The sequence below is a fragment of the Ochotona curzoniae genome, unplaced genomic scaffold (assembly GCF_017591425.1).
Source record: "Ochotona curzoniae isolate NIBS_2020 unplaced genomic scaffold, NIBS_Ocur_1.0 scaffold_4506, whole genome shotgun sequence".
In the NCBI taxonomy this organism is placed as follows: domain Eukaryota; kingdom Metazoa; phylum Chordata; class Mammalia; order Lagomorpha; family Ochotonidae; genus Ochotona; species Ochotona curzoniae.
In genome coordinates, this window is record NW_024467119.1 from 47,816,689 (window position 1) to 47,841,671 (window position 24,983).

A 24,983-nucleotide genomic window follows, 5' to 3' on the forward strand; every position below is an offset into this window, starting at 1 on the left:
TTTCAGCAATTACCTTCTGCCTCTCATGATTACAATCAGGAGAAAGCTGAATTGGAAACAGGGTATCAGGGGATAGCCAAATGACTCCGATGAGACATGCAGTCATCCTAAGGGGTGATTTAACCTACTCTGCCATGATGCCAGCTCCCAAAACACATTTAAGAAGAAGTATTAGGTTGACGATGATAATTGTTAATTCACAGTAAGGTTACTCAGAGTGTGGTCCATAAAAAGTCTAAATTATTTATTGCTGATTTAGCATGAGACAAGCAACGAATGCCAAAATGTCAATCAGGAATACTCTGAGCACACAGGCTACTTCATCCAGAATTTTGTTTTTATCAGGATGCAGGAAATTCTCATTGAATAAGATGAGATCGGCTCACATTCTTGAACAAATTCCTTACCTTTCCTCATAGATAAGAAGTTTTCCTTTTTTTCTTCGTTTCTATTGTGTCTGAAAGACACAGAGAAGACAGAACGATCTTCCATTCACTGATGCACTCCCCTAAAAGGCTACAACGGCTGGAGCTGGGCAGGTCCAAAGCTTGCAATCAGGAGCTTCTTCCAATTCTCCCATGTGCATGCAGGGGCACGAATCTTTAGGTCACTTTCCGCTGCTTTACCTAGGCTGTTAGCAGGGAGCTGCATCAGAAATGGAGCATCCACAATAGGAACCAGCACCAATATGGAATGCCAGCACCACAGGTGGCAGTTTTACCTACTAGACCACAGAGGCAGCCCTGATTGATAAGAATTTTAAAGCACATTGTATGGGAGTACACATCATGTTCTATCAATGATGAGTGGAATTACTTTGGCTAAATCGAAGAAACATATTTCTCATTCAAAACTGTCCAAATATGAGTAGCTAGTCAGAGAACGAGACAGTTCTGTTCCATTGTCACCAGTCTCCGCCATGTGTCTTGCTTCCATTAAGTCTACAGCACGTTCTGCAATTTTACTCATTTTTCAGGGTTGCAGATCACGCTATCTTGGGTGATTTTCCAATAGACTGAAATCATTTGTATGAAAAACACTGGATTAGAGAAACACTATGAAATAGTGCCTCCAAAGAGCCTGTACACTAAGAAAAATAGAGGTTGTACATTCACCAACTGAAGAAAGAGGAAACAGGTGTCAGAACTTTCTCCATTACTCTGAAAAACATGATTGGTGGTTAAGTTAATGCAAAAATATGAGTAAGTTGAGATTGAATGTCAAAGACATGGAAAGTATAAAGACATCAGTGACAAGAACATCTCACTGATACAAAACAAAGATTACTAGTCCATAATTAACTCCCTTTGTCACAGTGTTGATAGATGAATGCAAGACATATGACCTAATCTTTTACAATGCAATTGTCTTTGTGTATCACTGGTCTCTTACATTGCACTTTATTCTTATTTTAACAGGAGTGGTAAACACAACCATCTAGAGCTAAGCAAGATAGCAGAAAGCGTTATTTGAATGATGTACTTCAGATTACATACAGTACTTCCAAATCGTAGTTTTGTATAGAGGCTGGGGTGGACTTTTATGACAGCCACTCAAATGGCTCCTTTGAGGTAATCTTACATCATGCCTGGTTAGAGTGCTCGATTTGAGTCTTAGGCCCTGCTCATCTGAACTGGCACTGTGCTAATGACATCTTGGGATCAGACGAGATGGCAGGTAATTCAAGTGTTTAGGTTCCAGCCATCCATGTGGGAGACCTGGATAGAATTCAAGGCACTCGAGTGCACATGATTTCCAGCCCAGTAGTTTCAGGCATTTGGGGAGTGAACGAGAAGATAAAGTATGGAGTTCAAAGGCAGTACTTCAGCCTCCTGTGAAAAAAAAAATAAATAAAATCAGATCAAATGCTATTATGTGAGAAGTATGGCCAAACGAAAGAAAATCAAATTAAGTTTTCTGATGTACATGTGTAAAACATAATCTAAAACCAGAGTAGGACCTCAGACATCAGAAGTTAATCAAACATGAAAAACTGTCAGGAAGATTGACATGATGCTAAAAGCTCTTGCCTGGAAGAAAGAAAATCCATTAATTATTTTAGAAGGGAACTTTGCAAACCATAGAATGAGAATGGGCTCCAACTTCTACTTTTGGGTCATCAGCAAGCCTTGTATACCATTTATGGAAAAACTAGAAAAACTTTAAACACTCAAATACAGTAAGATTAACTATTCTTCCTTCTTGTAGAATCCATGTGATGATAAACGACACAAAGACATCTGGTCCAGAGAGAAAACGTGCGATCACCTACCAAAATTCCTTGTAATTGGTCCGCAGAAAACAGGTAAAAATAGCTAATTGCATTGTACATATTTTTTTAATTATTATTGTTAGAATACATTTTCCTATGTCACAATTGCATTAGAGTTTTCCTTGTGAAACATTTAGATGCCATATAAACTCTTTTAATTACTTTGATTTCCAAGGATCTTCTTAATATTGAGAACTTTAAAAAGATAAAAACATTGCTTAAGATTTGAGTATTATTAAGCCTTTACAGATTTAATTACTACTGTTTTGTCAATATAGAGAATAGTTCCCATGCATTACATAGTAAGGTTCTAAGAAGACAACCTCACTTCCTATCTTTCTCCCTCCCCCAATTTCTCTCTTTTTTTAGTTTTTGCCAAAACATAATTTTAATACACTATGGGCCCCCGTCTAAATTCACCACTGTTGAACATACATGTCAAAGGTTTCCAATTTTATTTACTTATTCTATTCTACCACCTGAAATGTAGAGAGGCAATAACAGGGTGAGAGATAAAGAGAACTATTTCTCATTGACTGGCTCATTCTGAAAACCAGGAGAAAGTTGGGAACACGATTCAAACAGTTGATTATCAACTGCTGCCTCACAAGAGGACTGAAGAACAGAACTCGGACTCAATAAGTACCCAAGCTTGTATCTTAGAAACCATGTCAAATGTCTGCTCCACAAGTCAATCTTTGGAAAACTCTAAACGGATGTGTCAAAGTTAGGGTACCTGAGGATTTTTTTAGATTTATTTTATTTTTATTGCAAAGTTAGATATTCAGAGAGAAGGAGACAGAGAGGAGGATCCATCCATTGATTTTCTCCCCGAGCAGCACCAAGTGCCCTAGCTGCTCCAATCCAAAGCCAGGAGCCTCTTCCTGGTCTCCCATGCAGGTGCAGGGTCCCAAGACTTTGGACCATCCTCGACTGCTTTCCCAGGCCACAAGCAGGGAGCTGGATGGGAAACAGGGCCTCTGGGATACAAATTGGTGCCCATATGGCATCCTGGTGCTTGCAAGGTTTGGATTATAGCTGCTGGGCTCTTGATTCTGGCTTTAATCTTCCCATTTCGTAGTTTTTTGTAATTGTTTCTTCAATGAAGCTATGAAAAAAAAATAACTTTAATGTATTTCAGATTTGTGAAGATGTATTTACTTTATTTGGAACTTACAGTTATAGAGTAAGAGAAGGGGATAGAGATCTTCCATCCACCAGTTCATTCTCCAGATAGCTGCAATAGTTAGAGCTGGACCAGTCTGAAGTCAGGAGTCAGGAGTTCCTCTGAGTCTCCCACATGTGTGCTCCGGTGCAAGTACTTGGGCCAACCTCTGCTCCTTTATCAGATATTTAGCAGGGAATTTAATCAGAAATGAAGTTGCTAGGACTAGAACCGTGCCCAAATGGGATGCCAACACCACAGGCAGATTAGTTTGCTACCCCATGGTGATGGCCCGATTCAAAGTACTTTACACAGTACATGGATCTTGAATACATTTTTTCTGATCTGCTCTCACTATTAATTTCAAATATTTTATATGTGTAACTTAGGTATTAATATGGTTTGTACAGCTTTCATGATACAAGTGAGGTGCATGAGGTACTTTTTTCCTGCTTATTTTCTCATTCACTGAAGGCCAATTCTGTAAGAATGAACTAAAAGGGGTGAAAGTATTTCACCAATGTGATGACACTTTCAATTAGAATATTTTATACATTTTTCAGCATGTGACAGTTTCATACACTTTGCTCCATGTCCTGATTAATTAAAGTTTTTATTGAGTTGCTTTATTTTGAATTCACCACTTTGACTAGAAGCATTTTCATCAGTGAGTGCACAAACCATAACACAGAACAAACAGTCACAATAAATAAGCCTGGCCTAGATGAAGATATTTGTAATGCAAGCAAGTAGATCATTTTAAAGATTGTGGGGTAAATTTCCAGACTATTAGATATTGGTTGTTAAAATCTTTTCATACTTTAGGAACATAAATTGTGTTACAACACTAAATTAAGACATGTTCAGGGATGGGAACAAAACAGCACATATTTTCAGATCTGTCATTTTGTTGTTGTTGTTGAAAATGTGCATTCATCTTCGACTGATTCTTTTAGAACAGTGCTAACTGGAATTACTAATACAGAAATAAAACTTTCTTGTGGTGTAAGTTTATGTTAAAAAGTTAATTTAAAGATGTATTCTTTATTGTTTTTCATATTATTATTTCTTAGTTCAGCCAGAAAATTTTTGCAGATTTCTATCTATAAATCTACTTTCCTTTTGTTGTTTGTACCTGTAAAGACAGTATATTTTGCCTTTAAGTTTTAATATTTGACCTAGCAGTAGGGAATGACCAGTAGCTGATTTTAGCTTTTTCAACACAAACAAACAAGCAATAAACTAAAATAAAGAAATCAGATGATAATAATAATATTTTATATGCTGTGAAAATGATGTTGTTATATGAAAATCATAATAATCCTTAAAATCAAATCAAATATGAAGTCATGTTTTGTTCTCCATGTTGTTTTAGTTGGTAAAATGCTCACTGCTATCAGTAATTGTAAATTCCCTGCTCTGGATCACAGATAAATGCAAGCAATCTGTCTTTATTTGTAAAGTTGCCTGCCAATAATTAAAAAATAGTACATGTGTATCTTACAATAAACATAAGGTATAAACTGATCCTATAAGGACAGCTTAGTAGTAGTTATAAGGTGAAAACTGAAGGCTGTCATATCCTAGTTTGCCATTGGTAAATCCTAAAAGAAAATCCTATTCAAGGAATAAAGAGAACAAGAAATGTAAGTGGAGAGATGGTAGCCCTGCATTGAAACACTGGGGAATTAAGGCATTGACCTATTAGCCTCTAGGCAGATACATATCCTTTGTCTTTCAAAAATCAAGTTTTGAACTTATCAATATAAGTGAGGCTCTCCAATAGGATCAAATTCAGCACAATAATTCTAAGGCCATAATTAATTAGTATTAAATCTTCCAAAAAAGACAGTGTTTGTTCTGTGATTTTTAATTTTTCATCACTGATTGGCTTACCCCAGAACATCAAAACATGAAAGACAGGTTGAGTGTATGTAAAAATCAAGATTCTGTTGCAGAATGTAAGACATTCCTTCTTCTCCCACAGAGCATTTGAATCCAAGAAATTAGATTAGAATAAATGACAAAAATAGATGCAACCTTACTTGCAAGAATAGAGATAAAGTGACAAAATAACATATATGTATTTTTGTGGTAGTTGGCCAGACCTTGAGACTGACAGATGAGTATCAAACAAGAGGTTTCTTTCACCTTCTTATTATCCCTCCTGCTCCTGGTGGCATAAGGGGTCAGATTCAGAACAAAAAAAATTACTTCTTCTTGTCCAGAGAAGATACAGGAAAATTCTGTGACCATCAGGGTGACTAACATGGCTATCCACTGCTGGGTGACATTTTGTACTATGTTGTTAATCAGTAATGATTCAATTTTTTTATTTGTGTGTGGTCTGTCCATATTCAATAAGTCAACAATGGCAAATTCTCATTTCCTTCAGATCTCTTATGTATACCAAAACATCTCCACCTCTCTCTCCCATTCTCATATTATTTTAAAAACTTGTAAATCTTATTTAAAAAAATATTTAAAAATCATTCAGGATTTTATACTTATTTAGAATTATTATTCTACCTCTAATTGATTTTTTAAAATTTGAATTTTTTATCTTCTCCTATGCTTTCTTTTTTGAATTCTTTATATCTTCAGGAACAAATATAATCAATTCTCCAAGATTTCACTCATCTCTCAATTTTTATGTTGGTATGTTCCATTTTTTTCAAGGTGTTTCTTCTGTCTGGTCTTTAGGGCTCTAACTCCATTATTTTTTAAGTTTTCATTTTACTTATTAGGAAGGCACAGTGACAAGGACAAGACGACAGACAGAAAAATAAAGAAAACTTTGTATTCACCACTTAACTTTCTAAATGGCTACCAAACAGGTCAGGGCCAGGAATTCCATCCAATTGTCCCATGTGAATAGCAGGATTCCAAGTCCTCAGGCCACATTCTTTTCCAGGTGTGTTAGCAGAAAACTAGGTCCAAAGTGCGATATCCAGAAACCAAACTAGCACTCTGGCATTGCAACCTGCAGCTTAACCCACATACTGCTTCGCCTGACATTCTAACTCAGTGCTTAGCCAATTCTGTTTCTTTCTTTATTTGCTGGTGTTGTTTTAAAGTGATTTGGATGACTTGGTTCCATATTCTAATTGTGAAAGTATTATTTTAGTATTATTTTTCATGATACAGTTCCATAAGCACATTCATTCCCCAATTCCTCTCCCAATGTTTGCCCCTGTATTATGATAATATAGTCCTTCAGCAACAGTCACAAGTTCATCATTCTACTATTTAATATATCATAACATTGCTCATATAGACAATGCTAGATAGTCTAGTATCCTATTGTAAAACTGTAGTTACAGTTTTATTGGGAGACCTCCTTGTATTCCAGAATGGTGGTACATACTACAAGATACTTATCTTGTATTTTGGATGAATGTTGTTTTATACCGGACAGAATATAAGATATTTGTCTTTTCAGAACTTGCTTATTCCATTGTGAATGAGGGTCTTTAGTTGGTACTATTTTGTTGCAAATATTGGGATTTCGTTATTTATTATGGTTGAGTAGTATTCCATAGAGTATATATGTCACGGTTTCTTTATCCATTCCTCTTTTAATGGGCACCTGGGTTGTTTTCATGTCTTCAGTACTTTAGATTGTGCTGCTATGAATATAGGGTCACAGGTCACCCTCATATGCAAATTTTAGTTCCTTTGGATCAATTTCCCAGAGTAGAATAACTGGGTCATTAAAAGATCCATTTTCAATTCTCTTAGCATTTTCCATACTGGTTTCCATAGTAGTTAATATTAGCCTGCTCCTCCATCAACAGTCGAGTAGAGTATATTTTTTCCTGCATCCACTAGGCATTTTCACTGGAGTTAGGGGGAATCTCAATGTGGTTTTTATTTATATTTTCCTAATAAGAAGGGAGAATGAGCAACTTTTCATGTATCTATTAGCGGGCTTTACATATGTATATACCTGACAGTGCATTTGAACAAAATCCAGCTCCTTTCTGACATTTCTGCCTCCAGATCTGTAGCTGTAATGGTAATTATTTTATCGTTTCACCTGCAGAGCTTAGCTCCATCTCTCCTAGAGCTAGAACATACACATCCTTTACTTTGTGGTAAGAGTTGACCTTAACTTGACCTAAATCAAGGGAAGCCTTGATTTATGAGAGCAGTAATGACCCAGTCACTCTGTGGCCTATCTCCTGTAGTCTGTGGTCTATGACCTTGCTCCAAGGGAAAGAAGGTTCAGAGATTACATGTGAGATTTGTGGGATATGCCCACTACATAGGTTTTTTTGTTGTTGTTGTTTTTGGTTTTTTTTTGTTTTGTTTTGTTTTAATTTTAATAATCTTAGTTTATTAGGGTACAAAGGGTCAAGGGCTACAGGGTGAAAGTGGGTAATATCATTGTTTCCACACCATTATAATAATTTTGCCCTGTATCTGGGGTTAGGGGAGTAACAAAGGGAAAAGCCCCACCCAACCTCCCACCCATCCCTGATCCCCAACATGAGGCGCTCTCCAAGGCTCCTGCTCAAACAATTTTGATAGTTCATCAGTTCTGGATTGCTGTCCAGTGAGGGTGGTAACCCTGAGGGAGGTGCCCACTATTTCCCTACTAGGCCACACCCACTCCCAGATTATGCACTCTCCAGGTGGTTTTGGCATTTGACTTGACAGAATTAGCTCCCAGTACCAGCTTCTGCCAGCTAATGCTGTGGCTAAGCCCAAACACCCCTCAACCCACTCTAATTTTTACTTGCACCAGTCAGAACAGTCAGCTCACCGTGAGGCCCACAGGTGCTATAGCCCTGCCTAGTCTGAACTGCCCCCATCTCTATTCACGCTTTCCAATGGAAGTAGTTATCCAGCAGGGGTGCCCACGTTCCCCTGTCGGCTTTGTCTCCTCCCGGATTATCACATGTGCTGTTTGTGTGCTGCAACCATATCTGGTACGGCTCATCTCACCTTGGTATTACTTGTTGTGTACTGGTTTGTGTTGCAACCGAACCTGGCTCGACTACATAGATTTTTAAGTGGATCTGTTCAACTTAATGGTGCCTGAGCCTGTTTGTGAGGGTGTCGAATGATGAATGTACTAGATCCTTTCTGATTCCCCAAAACTTATTGGGTAGCATGTTTTTAAAATGAAATTTTCCCTGAAGACCTCACTATCTTTACAAACCTGTGTCACCCATTTTGTTGTATTTTAGAGCAACTAGTCATTTCATTACAATTCTCACTATCACTCACTTAACCAAGATACACAAATACATTGAGTTTACTGAGGACAATAAATGTGTGTTCCTTATCATGAGTTATTTCTGATCAATATTCCATGATTTTATAGAGAGTAGCACATCAACATTAATTGTGTATTCAATTCAATTAATCTAAAATCAGAAGACCTGAGTTTAGGTACCACGTCTGTTACCAAAATCAGAGGTGGCGACACCTATGTTATTGTAGCCTTGCCTCTCAACTGATTCCAGGAGAGAAACTGATCCTCAGAATCTCTGAAGTTCTACAATCGCCTGATCATCAGTCTTTGTTATTTATTTATTTATTTATTGGCTCTGTACTAACAGGAACTTAAAAGCTAGACAAACAGAATCACAGGCAATCACATAAGAGCAATTAAACTGTTGACACCAAAAAATAATGTACCAAATTTCCAGCATTATTTTGATGCTAGGAAGTCTTTCATCTATTGTTTTTTGAACACATAATATGCTTTTAAAATGTTTTTGTCTCTTCTTTTACTTCCATATGACCTTGTCCTTCTTCTCTGTGATAGGAACAACGGCACTTTACTTATTCCTTCTTATGCACCCTTCCATCATCAGCAATCTCCCCAGTCCAAAAACATTTGAGGAAGTTCAATTTTTTAATGGCAACAATTATCACAAAGGAATTGACTGGTAAGAAAAATAGCAAAAGAATAAACTCTACTGTTAATACATGCTCATTCTTTGCAGAACAATTACAGATGTATGCATGGCATCTGCATAATTACAGAATAAGCTCGTAACATTCAATTCTGTCACAGTGAATTAGAAATTAATTTGTAATGATGATATTTCAGTGTTGCCTATAATTTCATTTTGACAGTAAAATAATGACAATGTTTCTCTAGTAAATTAATATTATGGAATAATAAGCATTATTGGGTTCTATTTCTTCAGAACTCAAAGGAAGATTTAAAATTCTATCTAAATTTCTTTAATTTTTAAATCTTTTTATTAATCTAATATTTTTTTCTACTAAGCACAGTTTGTCTTCACAGTGACACTTGAGACAATAAATCAGCATGTTGCTCTACTTGATATATGTGGCATATATTTTCATTATTGTACGAAGTATATATTTCATTGTATTGTGGGCTTGTATTTGTCATGAAAATAATTGCAAAGCATTTCAATAGCCAAATTAATTATAGCTATACACCCTCCTGAAGAAATGTTAATTAGCACTTCACTATTTATGAAAAAATTGAAATCTGATTTTATTCATATGCCAATAAAAAATAACCCTGATTTTGTAGTGATATTCACTATAACGATTTTGTTTTTCTTAACTGCACCTCAATTTTCAAGAAAATATGTCCCTGAGTTTAATTTCCAGTTCCCAGGTATATAATAGGACCTCACACAAGGGAACTTTGCTTTAATGCACATCTCCGATGTATAACTTTAAATGTCACCATCACATGTGAAGCTGTCCTCAATGAAAGAGCCATTTTTTGAAGGTTGAGTAGGTCTAAAACCTGTGGGCATATTGGTCTTCCCATTAAGAATGGTACCTTTAAAAGGCTAAATAAGTTTCAAATGTACATGAAATCTGCTACAAGCATAAGAGCAGTTTGCTCTTTATCAGAGAGCAAGTGGAACACAAATTGTTAAGTAGAACTATATATGAGATTTTTTACCGCTCCACTTTTGGGAAACATAATAGCAAATGTCAGAGAGGGAAATGAGTGTCTTATATGACTTCTTAATTGCTCTCATTATTTATTTCTAGAACATTTGGGGGTTAGAGAAGTGATGAAGTGTAAGGAGAGCTACACACACAATTAAAGCTTTGCACTGAATTAACCTCAGAACATATTGAGTCCATAATCTATACACAGAGGAACGTTCTGACAACATATGGAGGAGTGAACCTATTGAGGCACCATAGGATCAGCCAGCAGGAAACATCCTCTCAATTACAGTAGATTGATGGTGATGTGTTCACATTGCCACATACACTACAGATTATGCAGAAATTCCAAAGGAGAATAGCTACGCTCTAACTTATTTCGATTTTTGTAACTATTTTGAGTTACAGTTCTTTCTGCCTTGTGCATTTTAATCTCACTTTAGGAATTTCTGCATTTGTGCTTCTACTTTTCAGGAGTAAACTTGATATTGTTTGGCTTCGGCTTTCACAGCCACTAGCACTGACTCTCAGCCAATTTCTACAGCATATACTCGGTTTCCTATACTCTACATATTCCATCTTCCTTTTTCCCTTCCCCAAAATGTGTCATCGAAACAGCAATGCTTTAGATTTATAGTAAATTATATAGAATACCCACTGTTTAAACTATTATGGCATAATTTTCATAAACTGGTGTGAGTTAATTTAAAATGTTAAAATAAATTACAAGAAAAAAAATTAGAATAATTGTTGTTCTTTGCCTTCAGGTATATGGACTTCTTCCCTACTCCACCCAATGTCACCAGTGATTTTCTATTTGAAAAGAGTGCTAATTACTTCCATTCAGAGGAAGCTCCAAAGCGAGCTGCATCTCTCATCCCAAAAGCCAAGATTATCACCATCCTCATCGACCCCTCAGACAGGGCATACTCCTGGTACCAGGTAGGGACATCAGGCGATAGCTTGAATATAGATAATGGTGACTCCTCTAAATCCCAGAAGTGTCGGAACCAGCTTTGCAGCATAAGAGGTTAAGTCTCTGCCTGTGACTCCGTATCTCATATGGGTCCAGATTTAAGTTCTGGCTATTCCACTTCTAATCTGGCTTTCTGCTAATGTATATTGGAAAGCATTTGAGGATTGTCCAAGTGCTTTGGCCTCTGAACCCACTGTGAGAGACTTGGAAGAAACTCCGGGCTTCAAACTATGAAATACTGATCTGTCCAAAATCAACAGAGTTAAAAGTCAATATGTAAGGAAAGTATCTTTAGTAAATACACAATAAATTATCCAAGTCCTCTTAATTTATGGGAAAAAAATTCCAAATTGGTAAATGGAGCAATAGTACAACAGTACAAAAATCACCCCCCACACACACACACACTGCTACATATATACTCACATGTAAAATGCAATTTGTCAATGATTAATATAGAAAAAATATCAATACATATGACCTGGCATTGGGGCATAGCAGATAAAGCCACTGCCTGTAATACCAATGTTTCATAGAGACTAGTTTCTGTCTCAGTTCTCCATTTCTTTTCTAGATTTCTGCTAATGGCCTGGAAAAAACAGAAGATGTCCCAAAGGTTAGGGTCTCTGCCACCCATGTGAGAGACCTTGATGAAGCTTCTAGCTCTCTCTCTCTCTCTTTCTCTCTCTCTCCCTTTTTCTCTTTCCATAACTCTGAATAATTCTGAAATAAATAAACAATTTCTAAAATATTGACACTAGTAAGGGCTAACAATATATAAAGTTATCTTAACAAAATTTTATATTTCACTGACAAGAGTGTGATGACAAAGGTTGTCAAATGTTCTAACAGAATGATATATTTGGAATACTTTTTATTTTAATTTTTGTTTAATTATGAAAAGCAGATTAACACAGACAGTGGGAGTGACACAGAGAGAGAAGGTGAATGAGAGAGCATTCTTCCATATGGCCACAGTGGTTGGGGATGACTCAGTCCAGCATCAGAAGCCTGGAACTCCACTGGAGTCTCTTACTTAGGTGACAGAGGGGCAACAACTTGGGCCATATTTTGCTGCTTTCCAGGTACATTAGCAAGAAGCTGGATCAAAATTTGAGCAACTTGGAATTCACCTAGTGTTTCTATAGGATGTAAGTCTATGCCACAATGCTGGGCTCTCACATACTCTCTGAAAACTCACTTGGCAGTATCCAGAGTTATGTAAGGTTATTCCTTTGGAACTGATGATCAGGAAAACTTCACAACAATGGACAGATACATGTGTATATTACCAAAATAAAATTACAATTATGTCACACTGAACTGCAATATCCTGCAAGAACAATTAATTGTCTTAATCAATAATTATGAAGTCATTTTACCTGGAAATGGATAAAACTAAAATTTACAAAGACGTGTAACCAGACATGCAAATTGCTGTCTGGAAGTGTGTAAATATAGTCAGAGTATTATCTATGAAAATAATCATTACACTTAAAACTTAAGGATGCATAACTTGAAAGACAGAAGGATAGAAGGGGAAGGAAAATAATAAAACACATAAAGTGTGTTGGTTTCAAGGAACACTTTGCTTTGGGAGAGTTAAGGCAAATTTCATAAAACTAGTATTAAACCCTTGGCGAAGACCAGTAAGAAATGATGCAGAAGGAACACCATGGGAACTGCTTGTTTTGAGCAATTGAAATCTTGAAAAAGGGGGACCTATGTGAGATGACTGGATTTCCTTTAGTAAATCTTTTATACTAGCTGCCATTTGAAGAATGAATTGGAACATGACAAATGACTGTCCAGGGAAACCAAATTAAAGTCTTTTGCAGCAGGGCTGTAGGCAAAATGAAGACAGCAAGGCAAAGGCAGTAGGAAAAAACTGGATGAAGGAGCTCAAGAGATGCTTTAGCACTAACACCTGCAGAAGATATTGAGGAAATGATATCAAGGATGAAGTGAATTTTTATTCGAGCATTTAGAAGGCAACCACACACTCCCATGCAGGGAAAAAAAAAACAATCAACAAAGAATACAGGTAGTGTGTGGTTGGAATGGGAGGTTCTGGACTAAGGAATCACAGACAATGACCGTGACTTGTATGTAGCTTTATCTCAACCAAAAGGAAGAGTGATGTAAACTGAAATCCACAGAGAAAGGCCTGGGAAAGAAGCAATGCATTGTGAATCAGAGCTAGGAAGTCACAGCCACAAAAAAAAAAAAAAGTGAAAATCACCCATGCAGAAAGTTTAGAGATGAAAAGTACAGAGCAGATTGAGACAGAAAAAGAGACAGTAAAATACAACTGGAATCTACTTTTAAAAAATGAATAATGTAGGAGTGTGGAACACAGAATTCAAGAGAAGGCAGCACTGCCATGTGGAGGCAGAGATGATAGCACCAAAATTACTAAAAAGTCAATGATGTGGGCCCTGGTGCAGAGGCATAGCAGCTAAAGTCCTCACCTTGAATGCATCAGGATCCCTTAACGATGCCTGTTCTAATCCCAGAATCCCTGCTTCCTATCCAGCTCCCTGCTTGTGTCCTGGGAAGGCAGTTGAGGTTGGCCCAAAGCCTTGGGATCCTGCACCCATGTGGGAGACCAGGAAGAAGCCCTTGGCTCCTGGCTTTGGATGGGCTCAGCTATGACCCTCGTAGTCACTTGGGGAGTGAATCACCGAATAGAAGATCTTCCTCTCTGTCCCTCCTCCTCTCTCTATATCTAACTTTCCAAAAAATAAATAAATAAATAAGTAAATCTTTAAAAAAGGAAAATTCAATGAAGTGAGACAAGGCCTGAAGTTTTTTCTCTTTGAAAGGAAAGATATAGAGAGAACTGGAGCCCCTGGCGGCGGCGGAGTGAAAAGAACAAAGCCAAGTGCATTCAGTCAAGCACTGATGGTTTGTAGTGAAGAAAGAGATGTAACTTTTGCAGAAGACTCAAAAATGTGATTTTGAAGGAGGGAAACAAGAAAAGCTACCACACAGAATGTATGAGTTCATAGGAAATGAACTCTGTGATAGTCTGATAGACAAGATAGAAAAAAAATCCCACAGGAAAAAAAATGATGTAAAGTTAAGGAGACATAAAAAGATAACTACTATAAATACTTCAGGAAATAGAAATGCATTTTACTTTTAATTGTCTAATTTATTTTTGAGAGAGAACTCTTACCCAATGGATTACTCCCCAAATGCAGGCAAGGACAGAATGAGGCCAGGCCAATGTGAGGAGTTAGAAAATCCATCCAGTTCTGGCACACGGGCAGCAGCAAACCAAAAACCCAACTAGTTTGCTGCTGCGTTAACAGGATCTGCGTTAACAGGACTGCAGTTCCAAAGCTGAGGTGGGAGTTGGACCTGAGCACTCTGATTTACGATGTCTCTCCCACTAAACTGAACAGCTTCTCCTAGAAATGTGTTCTGAAAGCAGAAAATTAAAGCTGCATAGGACAACACAGGGAATGACCATGAACTGTAATTAAGATTGGTTTTCAATTAGTAAATATGTTTTATTTGTTAAATCATTGAATGAAAAACTTGTCATGTTTGCATTAACACTACTAGGATTTGAAAGCGCTGGTAAACAAACATTTTGATAGACCTGAAATATCCGTAATGCTATATATAAAAACTCACTTTGGACCTTGAGATATAAGCGTTGTAACAACATTGCTTTTCCTGGTCCAATTCTAATAGGATGATATATCAATTTCATGTTGTGATAATCAAAGACATTCCTTTTTTTTTTCAAAAGAAATAGAAAATAGGTGAATTTCTTGGGTGTTAAAGTAAGATAAAACAGTGTGGCTTTTGTCCACAGTCCTGTTAAAGAAAATGTTATATTTCCTGTATAAATTACCGAAAGTAAAGACACTCGTTTGTGCTCTCCCAGATCAACGAGAGCGCTGGATTCTATCCACAGCTTTTAAGTCCACATCCCTGAAACCTGAGGGGTGGCATTTGGAACCAAAGGGCATGCAGATGAATTTGAGTGCATGGGAGAGTCATTGAAGCCTCTTTGGTGGCCTCCCCTTTTGAGCAGAAAAAATGATAAAAAGGAAAGTGATAGGTTGAGAGGTAACATTTTAAGGAGAGAAAATGGGGACATAAAATCTTTGTACCTGAGAGTGGGATACAGTGTGAAGCTGACTATAAGTATGATCAAATCAATGATCCTGAAGTTGTACACATCCATGTAGTGTATGCATACCAAAATCCCAAGTGTATGAGTGCTTGTTGTGCTTATGTATGTTTAATAACATGGAAATGAATGCTGAGAAAAATGAAAAGACTTCTGTATATAGATTTATTTTACTTAATTGAAAGACAGAGTTATAAAAGGCGTGTTGATGGGGAGGGAGTGTTCAGTCTGCTGATTCACTTCACTGATGGCCATAAGCCTGGAACCGGGAGCTTCTTCCAGGTCTCCTATGGAGGAGTCGGGACCCAAGCACCTGTTCTATCTTCTGCTGCTCTCTCAGTTGTGGTAGCATGGGGCTGCGTTGGAGTTGAGTGACAAGGTCTAGAACTGGCCCCCCACAAGGCATGTTGGTACTGCAGATGGTAGCTTTGCAGTGCCACAGTGTGGTCCCTGATTCAGCATTTTTTAAATCTATTCATCTTTATTGGAAAGGAAGATGTATTTACACTGAGGAGACTGAGAAAAAGAACTCCCATCCGTTGGTTCATACCCTAATGGCCACACGGCTGAAAGCTGTCAATCTAAATCCAGGAGCCAGGGACTTCGTTCTGGTCTCCTAAATGGGTACAGTATCTTAAGGATTTGGAATCCTTCACTGCTTTCTCAGGCCATAAACAGGGAGCTAAATAGGAAGTGGAACAGCTGGATCATGAACCAGCATGCATCTGGGATGCCGGCACTTACAGGTAGAGACTTTAGTCTATTGAGCCAATTTTTTAAAGGAGAAAAATGAGACTAATATTTTTCAAATGTTGTCTTCCTTCCTCCCCTCACCAAAGTTTTCAAAATGTCTCCGGTAAATACAAATTGTTGAAAGCAATTACCAATGAATAGAGCAAGCACAGCCACAAATGGGATTGTAAGTAACTGAGAATCTAAATGAAGTGTTTGGATTAGAAGTAAGATTGATAAATTACCATCAGAATTTAGGAATCAATGTTTCCCACAAGAAACAAAAATACTGTTATCTGGCTTCATGAAAACTTCTTGAAAGCAGGTATACTGATTTCTAAAAATTATACCAAAAGCGATAAGAGAGTAAGGGTTCAAATGCATCTATTCAAGGAAAATAGTAAATATTTTCCAAACAGAAATCTTGCATACTGCTTGGAGCAGTGTTAAACGAATCTTTTTCTCCCCATAGAAAAATTAACTGAAATAGATTCCAATAAATTCTGTAAATGCATAGGTTGGAGAGAAATTATTTATTCTGAGAATATTTTTATTGTTATATTGGTAAGAGTAGGACCCCAAAGTGCTCCACATTTCAAAATAATGCTGCCCATTACTTAGCTACTCCTGTCTGTTCAGTAAATACCACTAATCCAGGCTCAGCATGTGTCATACAAAAACTCCTACAAATGTCACCTACCACTGTAATTTCTAAGCCACTTTTTTATAATGCACCTCACAAAGAAGCTATAGTGCTATTTTTTTTTTCACAAAATGTGTCCCTTTGTGACATTTTGGTCACAATTTTGTGCTGATCTTCTTATTTTAGGAATATAAAGAAAAAATGGCACTAAACTAATGTAAGTGAATACAGAGCATATTAATATTATCATTATCAAGATAGAAAAATCAGTGTCATTGTACTGTGTTAATATAAACATAGTGTACCTATAATTATTTATTTGAGATGTAATATCTATCCATTTGTTATCACAATAAATTATATAATCTCTGCACTATTTAATGCATGTACATTTATATATACTTCTTATACTAAATACATGTTCTACATAATACATATACAGTAATGTCAAATGTGCAAAATAAGAGGGCTTTACTTAACCACCACCAATATGCGACTCCTTTATTATTATTTGAGCTTTTACTATTTCCTCATCACCTTCACTTTTCTAGTTACTTTTGTTTCTGGCCCATGCATAGGATCCATTACTCATAAGACCCATTATGCAATTTTACAAAGTAACATAATAAACACTAGTGTATTGATTGTGAAATCCACCTCTCATTGAATCAGACTTACTTTTGCCTGTCAAACACTGGGTAAGTTCAAAGGAAACAGAGGAATAGCACAAAACGTAGCAGTAGAGTTGTATTTAGAAATCAACAAAACCTGGTAGAGAACTATGAAAAAGCTAAAGAAAAGGATATTGGACAACATCAGCATGAATGATACCTAGGCAAACTTTAAGGATGAATATTTTCTTTATCTTTATGTATAATAAGGGAGGCATACACGCATATATGTATGTGTGTGTATACATTACATGCATATCAATACAGACACATATCCATGTCAGACATTCGCACACGTTACTCAAACAAAAAAACACATAACCTATAGAAAACAAAACACTAACTTTGCAGTCTATCTTTATAAAGCACCAACGATCCCATGAAGACCCAGCTGCCCTGAGGTTTAATTTCTATGAAGTTATTTCAACCGATCATTGGGCTCCATCTGACCTTAAGACCTTGCAGAAGAGATGCCTCATTCCTGGATGGTATGCTGTGCACATAGAGAGATGGCTGACTTACTTTGACACTTCTCAGGTAACGTACTAAACCTACTTTCTTCTTTAGCCATAGCATAGTTATGCTGCGATGTCAATCAGAAAATGTGAATTCATGTTGCCACATTTATACAGAGATAGTGCAAAGTTAGGACTTTATGTAGGTTTTGAACTCTACTAATTGCAGTAATACAATCAGATGATTGTTGAATGACTCTGAAACACAACCTCAAGAAACTTTTTTCTGAAAAGTGGCTGCTCTAAAGTGATAAATATCCACAGAGAAAGCATGGGATTCATGGGAAATGATTATTAGCTGCTAGAAGAGCAGTCAGTTCAGCAATAACCTCAAGGAGCACCATGTGCAAATGTACATTTGGTGTCTATCCTTTTACGAAGGTCAAACACAAGCCTGCCAAAAGAACAGTGCCATAGCAACTCCAGCAACACAGGACAGAGTAAAACCTACAGAGTTTGAGGAAAGTGCTCATACATTAATATTCTTCATTCCAGCTCAGCAGAATTGAGTTCCCAGCAAGTAGGATTCAGCAACGACATTTGTAGCATAACTTAGTTTTGATACTCCATGTTTGTGAGTCAAAAAATAGGAAGAGCATTTCTTCCTCTTCTCTTTGTTAATTTTCATCAGGATGCACACTGTTTCACAGTTCTAATCTCAAGGGTTAGTCCCTAGGTTAGGGTAGGCTTTAAAAATATCTGATTACACTGTGAATGGAAAATTCTATTTGTGCTGAAAATCAAGGAAAATAACTGTTTATTTCTGATTTACAGTAAAGTAAGTTAAGGGCTGCAACTTGATAATTTACACAAAAATGCCTATGAAAAACGTTATTATTTATTGGAAGGACGTAAATTTAGTAAACATGAGTAGGTATTCTCAGAAGAATTTGTTTTCTCCCTATTACCCTGACTTATTAATGTTGTACCAAGTCTGGATAGGCAGCCCCAACTATTCAATTTAGCATTCTTATTCATAAAGTGATTATTTTTGACCTTACAGTTACTAATTATTGACGGACAGCAGCTGAGATCTGACCCAGCTACTGTGATGGATGAAGTCCAGAAGTTTCTGGGAGTTACTCCTCATTATAATTACTCTGAAGCATTAACGTGAGTGCATTCTCATGCTCGATTTCATTTCCTTTATCTGCAGTCATAAATCATCACTGGTAGGTGTGCATATATCCTCATTAGTGCTAGTTATGATTTTATACATCATTATGCTACTCAAAAGCAGTCAATTTCATTCTCTGATAGCTTCCTTATGAATATCAGGAATACCTTTTTTCCTATACAACATTATCTTACATATATTTTATTATTTTATGAAAATATTTTCTTGTGGTGAACTTTTTCTCTGTATTGTTTTAGTTAAATAATCATGTTACTTATTCGTTCTAAACAAAAAAATGTCCTATGAATTAATATTGCCCAAGTGAAGAAGAGATATTCTTCTCATCTGATGTAGTTTACAGGTTAGAAATGAAAAAGCAGATGATGAATATTGCTAAAGCATCTTAATAAATAAAACCAAACCTTAAGAAATTCAATAACCAAAAAAAACTTTTTAAACATACATTCTCAGCCACAAATACTTTTGAAAAGCATGTATTTTACTCCTGCAAGGTCTAATGCAGAGCCTATTAAATTTCAGGCAAAATTCAAACAAGTCTGATTATCTAATTTCCCAGTACATAGCAGATTAGAACCAGCAATTAGACAATTAGACTGGATAATGGAGAGACAGGAAAAGCAGTAATAAGATTTGGTTGTTCTTTACCCACTGAAGCAGCCTTAATGAAGTTTTACCTACACATGGATCTAACAACACAAGGCATGCTCCTGTTTAAGTAAATAAAGTTTCTCATGACATGTTTAGCATGAATCACTGAAACCTTCGCTCTCAGAATTAGTTTAGCTAACAGTTTCATCCTGTTTTCTACAAACAGTTGCTTATGGTTCAATAACTATAAAATCATACTTTGGAAGAAGAGATTATAACAAGTACAAGATATATGATTCTTAATATGTCCCACACAGCACAAAAATTAATGACTATAGTGATGTTCAGTGTAATAAAAAAAACTCCAATGGCAAGCAACCACTGCTCTAAAAGTTGTCTAACAGTCATTTGAGAAAGGCTTGACATCTTCATTTTACAATTTCATGCCTACTAAAATAAAACCATAAAACAATGAACTGCTATAACTTGAGAGGATAAATGCCCTTTGTTAGACTTCAGGTACATAAAGTTGCCAATGCAATAAATGAAACCAAGGCTGCAAAATCCTTTCCCTTCAAGGTTATGACAACCCTATCTTTCAAAATGGCTTTCCGCATGCCAGAGGGCTCTCATCCTCAGGCTGTGCTAAATCCTGCATAGAACAGTTGCTGTGAAGAGCAAGGAGCGACCGGAGCCCACCCGGAGACCTCTGCAGTTCCTGAGCACAGAGGATATGTGCTCAGCATGTGCCTAAATATCTTGGTTTTCTTGCCTAACTGTATTTTTGTCTTAATGCAGCTAAATATTCTCATCCTGCGGCAGAAAATGCTGTCAGGGTCACAGTGGAACCTACTTCTCCATCTCATTTTGCACAGCATGACGAATTGTTTCTTCTCTTGGGAAATTAGAGAAAACCAGAGAAAACACTGTGATAGGCAGGGAACTGATTGAAAACCACAGGTTGGAAGTGACTCTGTCTTCTTTTTACCCATTTAACTGGTGATATATTAAATTTTAATTGATTACATGTACTAGCACGACTTGAACTGAAAGGATCAGGTCTCTAATAACAGGTTGAGCAGAGAACTTTGGAGAAAATTTCCTCCTCCCCTTAAATGAGTTCACACGTGTGCAGAGGAAAATTGCAGGTGCACTGGTATTACAGGAATGGGCCAAGGGCAACAAAATATCCTGCAACTAATTAACTTTACATCCCAGTCAATTATGCTTCATCCTACTAAAACATCTGCTGAGCAACAAAATGGAAACCTTTTCAATGTTTTATGCATACACTAAATCCCATAGTAATAAACATAAAATGTTCTTTCTTGTTTGGTTCATTCTCTTATTTTTTTTTCCTGTCTTGTTAATCATAAACAAAAATTCTTACATATTTAACTTTAAATAAATAAAATGATTTGGTCACAGCCTTTCTTCTGTAACATAATGCATTCATAGGAGGAAAACATTAGTTTTCTTTTTATAACACTGTAGGGACCTGAATTATCCAATGAGATTATTTACCTTGAAGAAGGAAAAGGGGAGCTGTCCAATTTTCCTCTCACCATTCGTGTAGCCTGTCTCATGCTTTGCAAAATATATGTATTCCCTTTTATGAAATGTGCAAATATTTTAAAATAGAAAAATGATACTTTTATAAATTGGAAAGTTTAATTATGTTTATGTTTTGATAAACATATGTATGCTCCTGTGAAGATGTTTAATAAGTAACATTGATACAGTCAAAGAGAGTTGCTAAAACATGTTGACATTAAAATCATATTACTCAGTAAATTAAATGTACTACATGCTCTTTATAAATTAGCCGTAATGTCATTATGGCATCTTTTTATAGGCTTATAAGGAAAATGTAGTTTTCAGAAACTTTCACATAAAATTGTTCTACCCTGCTTGAGCATTTGGGATAGCAGTTAAGCTACCACTTGAGAAACTCATGTCCCATATCAGAGTGCTAGGGTTCAAATCTCAGCTCCAATGTCCATTCCAACTTCCTGCTACCATATACCCAGGAATGTGACACATGACGTGATAGCTCAAGTGCTCAGTTCATGACACCAGCACAGGTGACCTGAATGAAGGCTCTGCTCTTGGCTTTGCCGTAGCCTATTTTTGGGAGTTGCCAGAATGGAGAAATGAACCAGCATATGGAAGACGATAGATAGATAGATAGATAGATAGATAGATAGATAGATAGATAGATATAGATAGATATAGATATAGATAGAAATATCTCTTTATCTCTCTATATATATTTATATAAATAAAGAGATGCATATATGTATATCTAATGTAATATGTGTATAATCATGCTATTCTTATAGCATCTCTGTACCTCTCTTTAACTCCCTGACTTTAAAATAAGTAAACTAGTCTACAGATCTAAACTCCTTCATTCATTCAGTTAGAACCATTTAAAAATATGACCTATACTTCCCTTAACCTGTCTCAAATCATCTGAATGATCATCTGTAGAAATGAACAAATACAATAAAGCAATAAAAATGCAATTATGTAAAGTTATCTATTGTTGAGGCTCTCTCACTAAAAATTCTGGTTTTTGTTTTTTTAACTTTTTATTATATTTTTGACAATCTTTACATAGTTAATTAGAGTAAAAATGTTTAAGGGCTATAGGGAGTTAGATAAGACTATTATTTCCATATTGTTTCCTTCTTGTATCTGAGGTAAAGCGGGATATTGAGGGAGAAGCCCCACCCAGTTTCTCACCCACCCCAGGTCCCGGATGTAGGGCATGCTCTGAGATACTTGCTCAAGTGGTATTAATAGTTCACCATTTATGAATCGCTGCCAATCTCGCCACTCTAAGCATGATGAGATCGCTGAAGAATCCACTGATCGACACAGTCCCTCATAGAGTCTCCATTTGCCCAGTATTTCGCTGCCAACAAATAGCTGAGGTGGTTGATTGACTTGTTCTGTCTTCTGTCTTTTCTTGGTTAGGGGTCTGAGTCCGGCATTTCGACTGGGGTGGGCCCGACACAGTCCATTGCCCCGATCAGCTAGTGGTTGCAATTGTTGGGTTGGTTCTGTTTTCAGCCCCAACTTCCACTGGAACCAATGGCTCTTGCATTCCAGCCTGGTTCTGCCCAGCACATACTTGGCCCTCACATAAACCAGTGGGGGTTGCAGCCAGTCAGAGCCACCCACAATAACCCCCACCAGGCCTGCCCCCTACCCTGGTTTGCCAGTATGTGTAGCAGACTAGTCCAGTCTGTCCCATTTGGCTCTCTTACATGTCGATGAGTATTGAAGCTTAGTTCCATCCAATCAGCTCAACTATCCAGCCCTCACAGATGTTGTTTAGTGCCTCTCTGTCTAGCCACCCCAGCCACTGTCCTAGTGTTCGTGCCCTCCTTTGGGAGTGGTAACCCAAGAGGGAGGAGCCCACTATTTCCCTCTCAGGTCTCTCTCACTCCAGGATTATGCACTCTTCAGGTGGTTCTGGCATTTGACTTGACAGAATTAGCCTCCGGTGCCAGCTTCTGCCAGCTGATGCTGCAGCTAAGCCCAAACAACTCTCACCCACTCCAATTCATGCTTGCACCAGTAGGAATAATCAGCTCAGCCTGGCTTTACCTGATCTAGTCCACATGAGGCACACAAGTGTTGTAGCCCTGCTTAGTCTGGTCTGCACTCATCCCAGCCCACACTCTCCAGTGGAAGTAGCTGTCCAGCAAGGGGACCCTCCCTTATTCCCCCTGCTGGCTCTGCTCACACCCTTCCTGGTTCTCACACATGCTGGTTGGGCGTTGCGGTCACATCCAGTACAGGCAACCTCACCTTGGCATTCTGTATTGTGCACTGGTTTTTGTCGTGACCAAACCTGGTTCAACCCACACTCTGTTTTAGTGCCTGGATTTGCCAGTGGATGACGTGAACTGATTCAGCCTGGTCTGCCCCTGATCCTTGCCAAATGTATGCCAGTGGGAAACTTTCCATGGCCTATTCTGGACTGTTTCCTATCATGCTTCTGCCAGAGGAGTTGCCCAGGCTCCTCCATCAGAACCCCTCCCAATGCCAGATTTTGCGCATACCAGGGGTTCCATGAGCCAGCCCTACTCGGTTCACCTCCTGTTCTAGTAAGAACAGTGGCCTTTCCTGACTTGCCTTCAATCCAATCTGGTTCTTGCTATTGGATGTTTCAGCTCAGCCATGGCTCGTACATACCCACATATGTCTCACATATGGATCAGTAGGGGTTGAGACCTAGCCTAGTCCATCCCACATTTATCCTCTTCCTCCGGTACACCAGACGTTGTTGGGATCTGGCCTGGTCTGGTGCATCCAGTCCCCATCCACACTTGTGCCAAGGGAGACTACAACTGTATCCTGATCAGAACGCAGCCCCCATTCCAGCCCATGTGCCCCTTGGCTGGAACCTCCACCCAGCTAGGATGTCCCCTTAGCTCCCCAACCGGGCCTGTTCCCAGCCATAGATCATGCACATGCCAGTGGTTGCTCTGACTCAGCTTAGCTCGGCCCCTCACCTATCCCGGCCTCTGCCTTAGACACTGTGGCTTAGCGTCCCTGACTCACGCAGACCAGTAGGTGCAAGATGTACTTGGTCCTGCCCAGTACATCACTCTCCATTACCAATTGACACAATGGCCAGCAGTTGGTGCTACTCTGCCCAGCTTGTCAGACCCCCAGGTCTGGACCACATGTTCACCAGCAGGAGCTGTGACTCACCAGGGGAGTTTCCCAAGATCCTCCACTTGATCCACTCCCATACCCAGTTCTCATACATGCCATTGGGATTTAGGCCAGTGCCTGGCACAGTCTGGCCTTCCATTTGGCCGTGTATGAGCTGGTGAATGTTGCAGCCCAGCCCACCCCACACCCTATTCAGGATGTACATTTGGGTGCTGCTTGCCTTGACCAGTCCAGACTGTTGTTGGTTCCTTTGCCTGTGGTTGATGGAAAGCTCCTTGGTCACACCTAGCATAGTCCATCACCACCCCATCTCTTGAGCTAACCAGTGGGGCTAGAATTTTCACAGGGTGTGGCCCACACATCCCTCACAAAATCCACCCCCAGATATAGTTCTCGAGTGCTAGTTAATGTCATGGCCTGCCTAGTGTGACCCATCAGCTGATCCATCATTATGTCAGGTAATAGCATATCCTGCTGGACAAGCCCCGAACCTTAGCTATTGCATGAACAGGTGCTCATCATTGTTAAGTGATTA

General features: G+C 38.0%; 1 protein-coding gene across 1 annotated transcript in view; it reads left to right on the top strand.

Moving 5' to 3' along the window:
- Positions 1–24,983, top strand: part of NDST4 (N-deacetylase and N-sulfotransferase 4) — a 244,325-nt gene that overhangs the window by 216,322 nt on the left and 3,020 nt on the right. Inside the window, exons 8-12 of the mRNA XM_040966876.1 lie at positions 2,209–2,305; positions 9,217–9,340; positions 11,108–11,282; positions 17,879–18,049; positions 19,031–19,140. Of these exons, the coding sequence (XP_040822810.1) occupies positions 2,209–2,305; positions 9,217–9,340; positions 11,108–11,282; positions 17,879–18,049; positions 19,031–19,140 (677 nt within the window). The remainder of the gene's footprint in view (positions 1–2,208; positions 2,306–9,216; positions 9,341–11,107; positions 11,283–17,878; positions 18,050–19,030; positions 19,141–24,983) is intronic.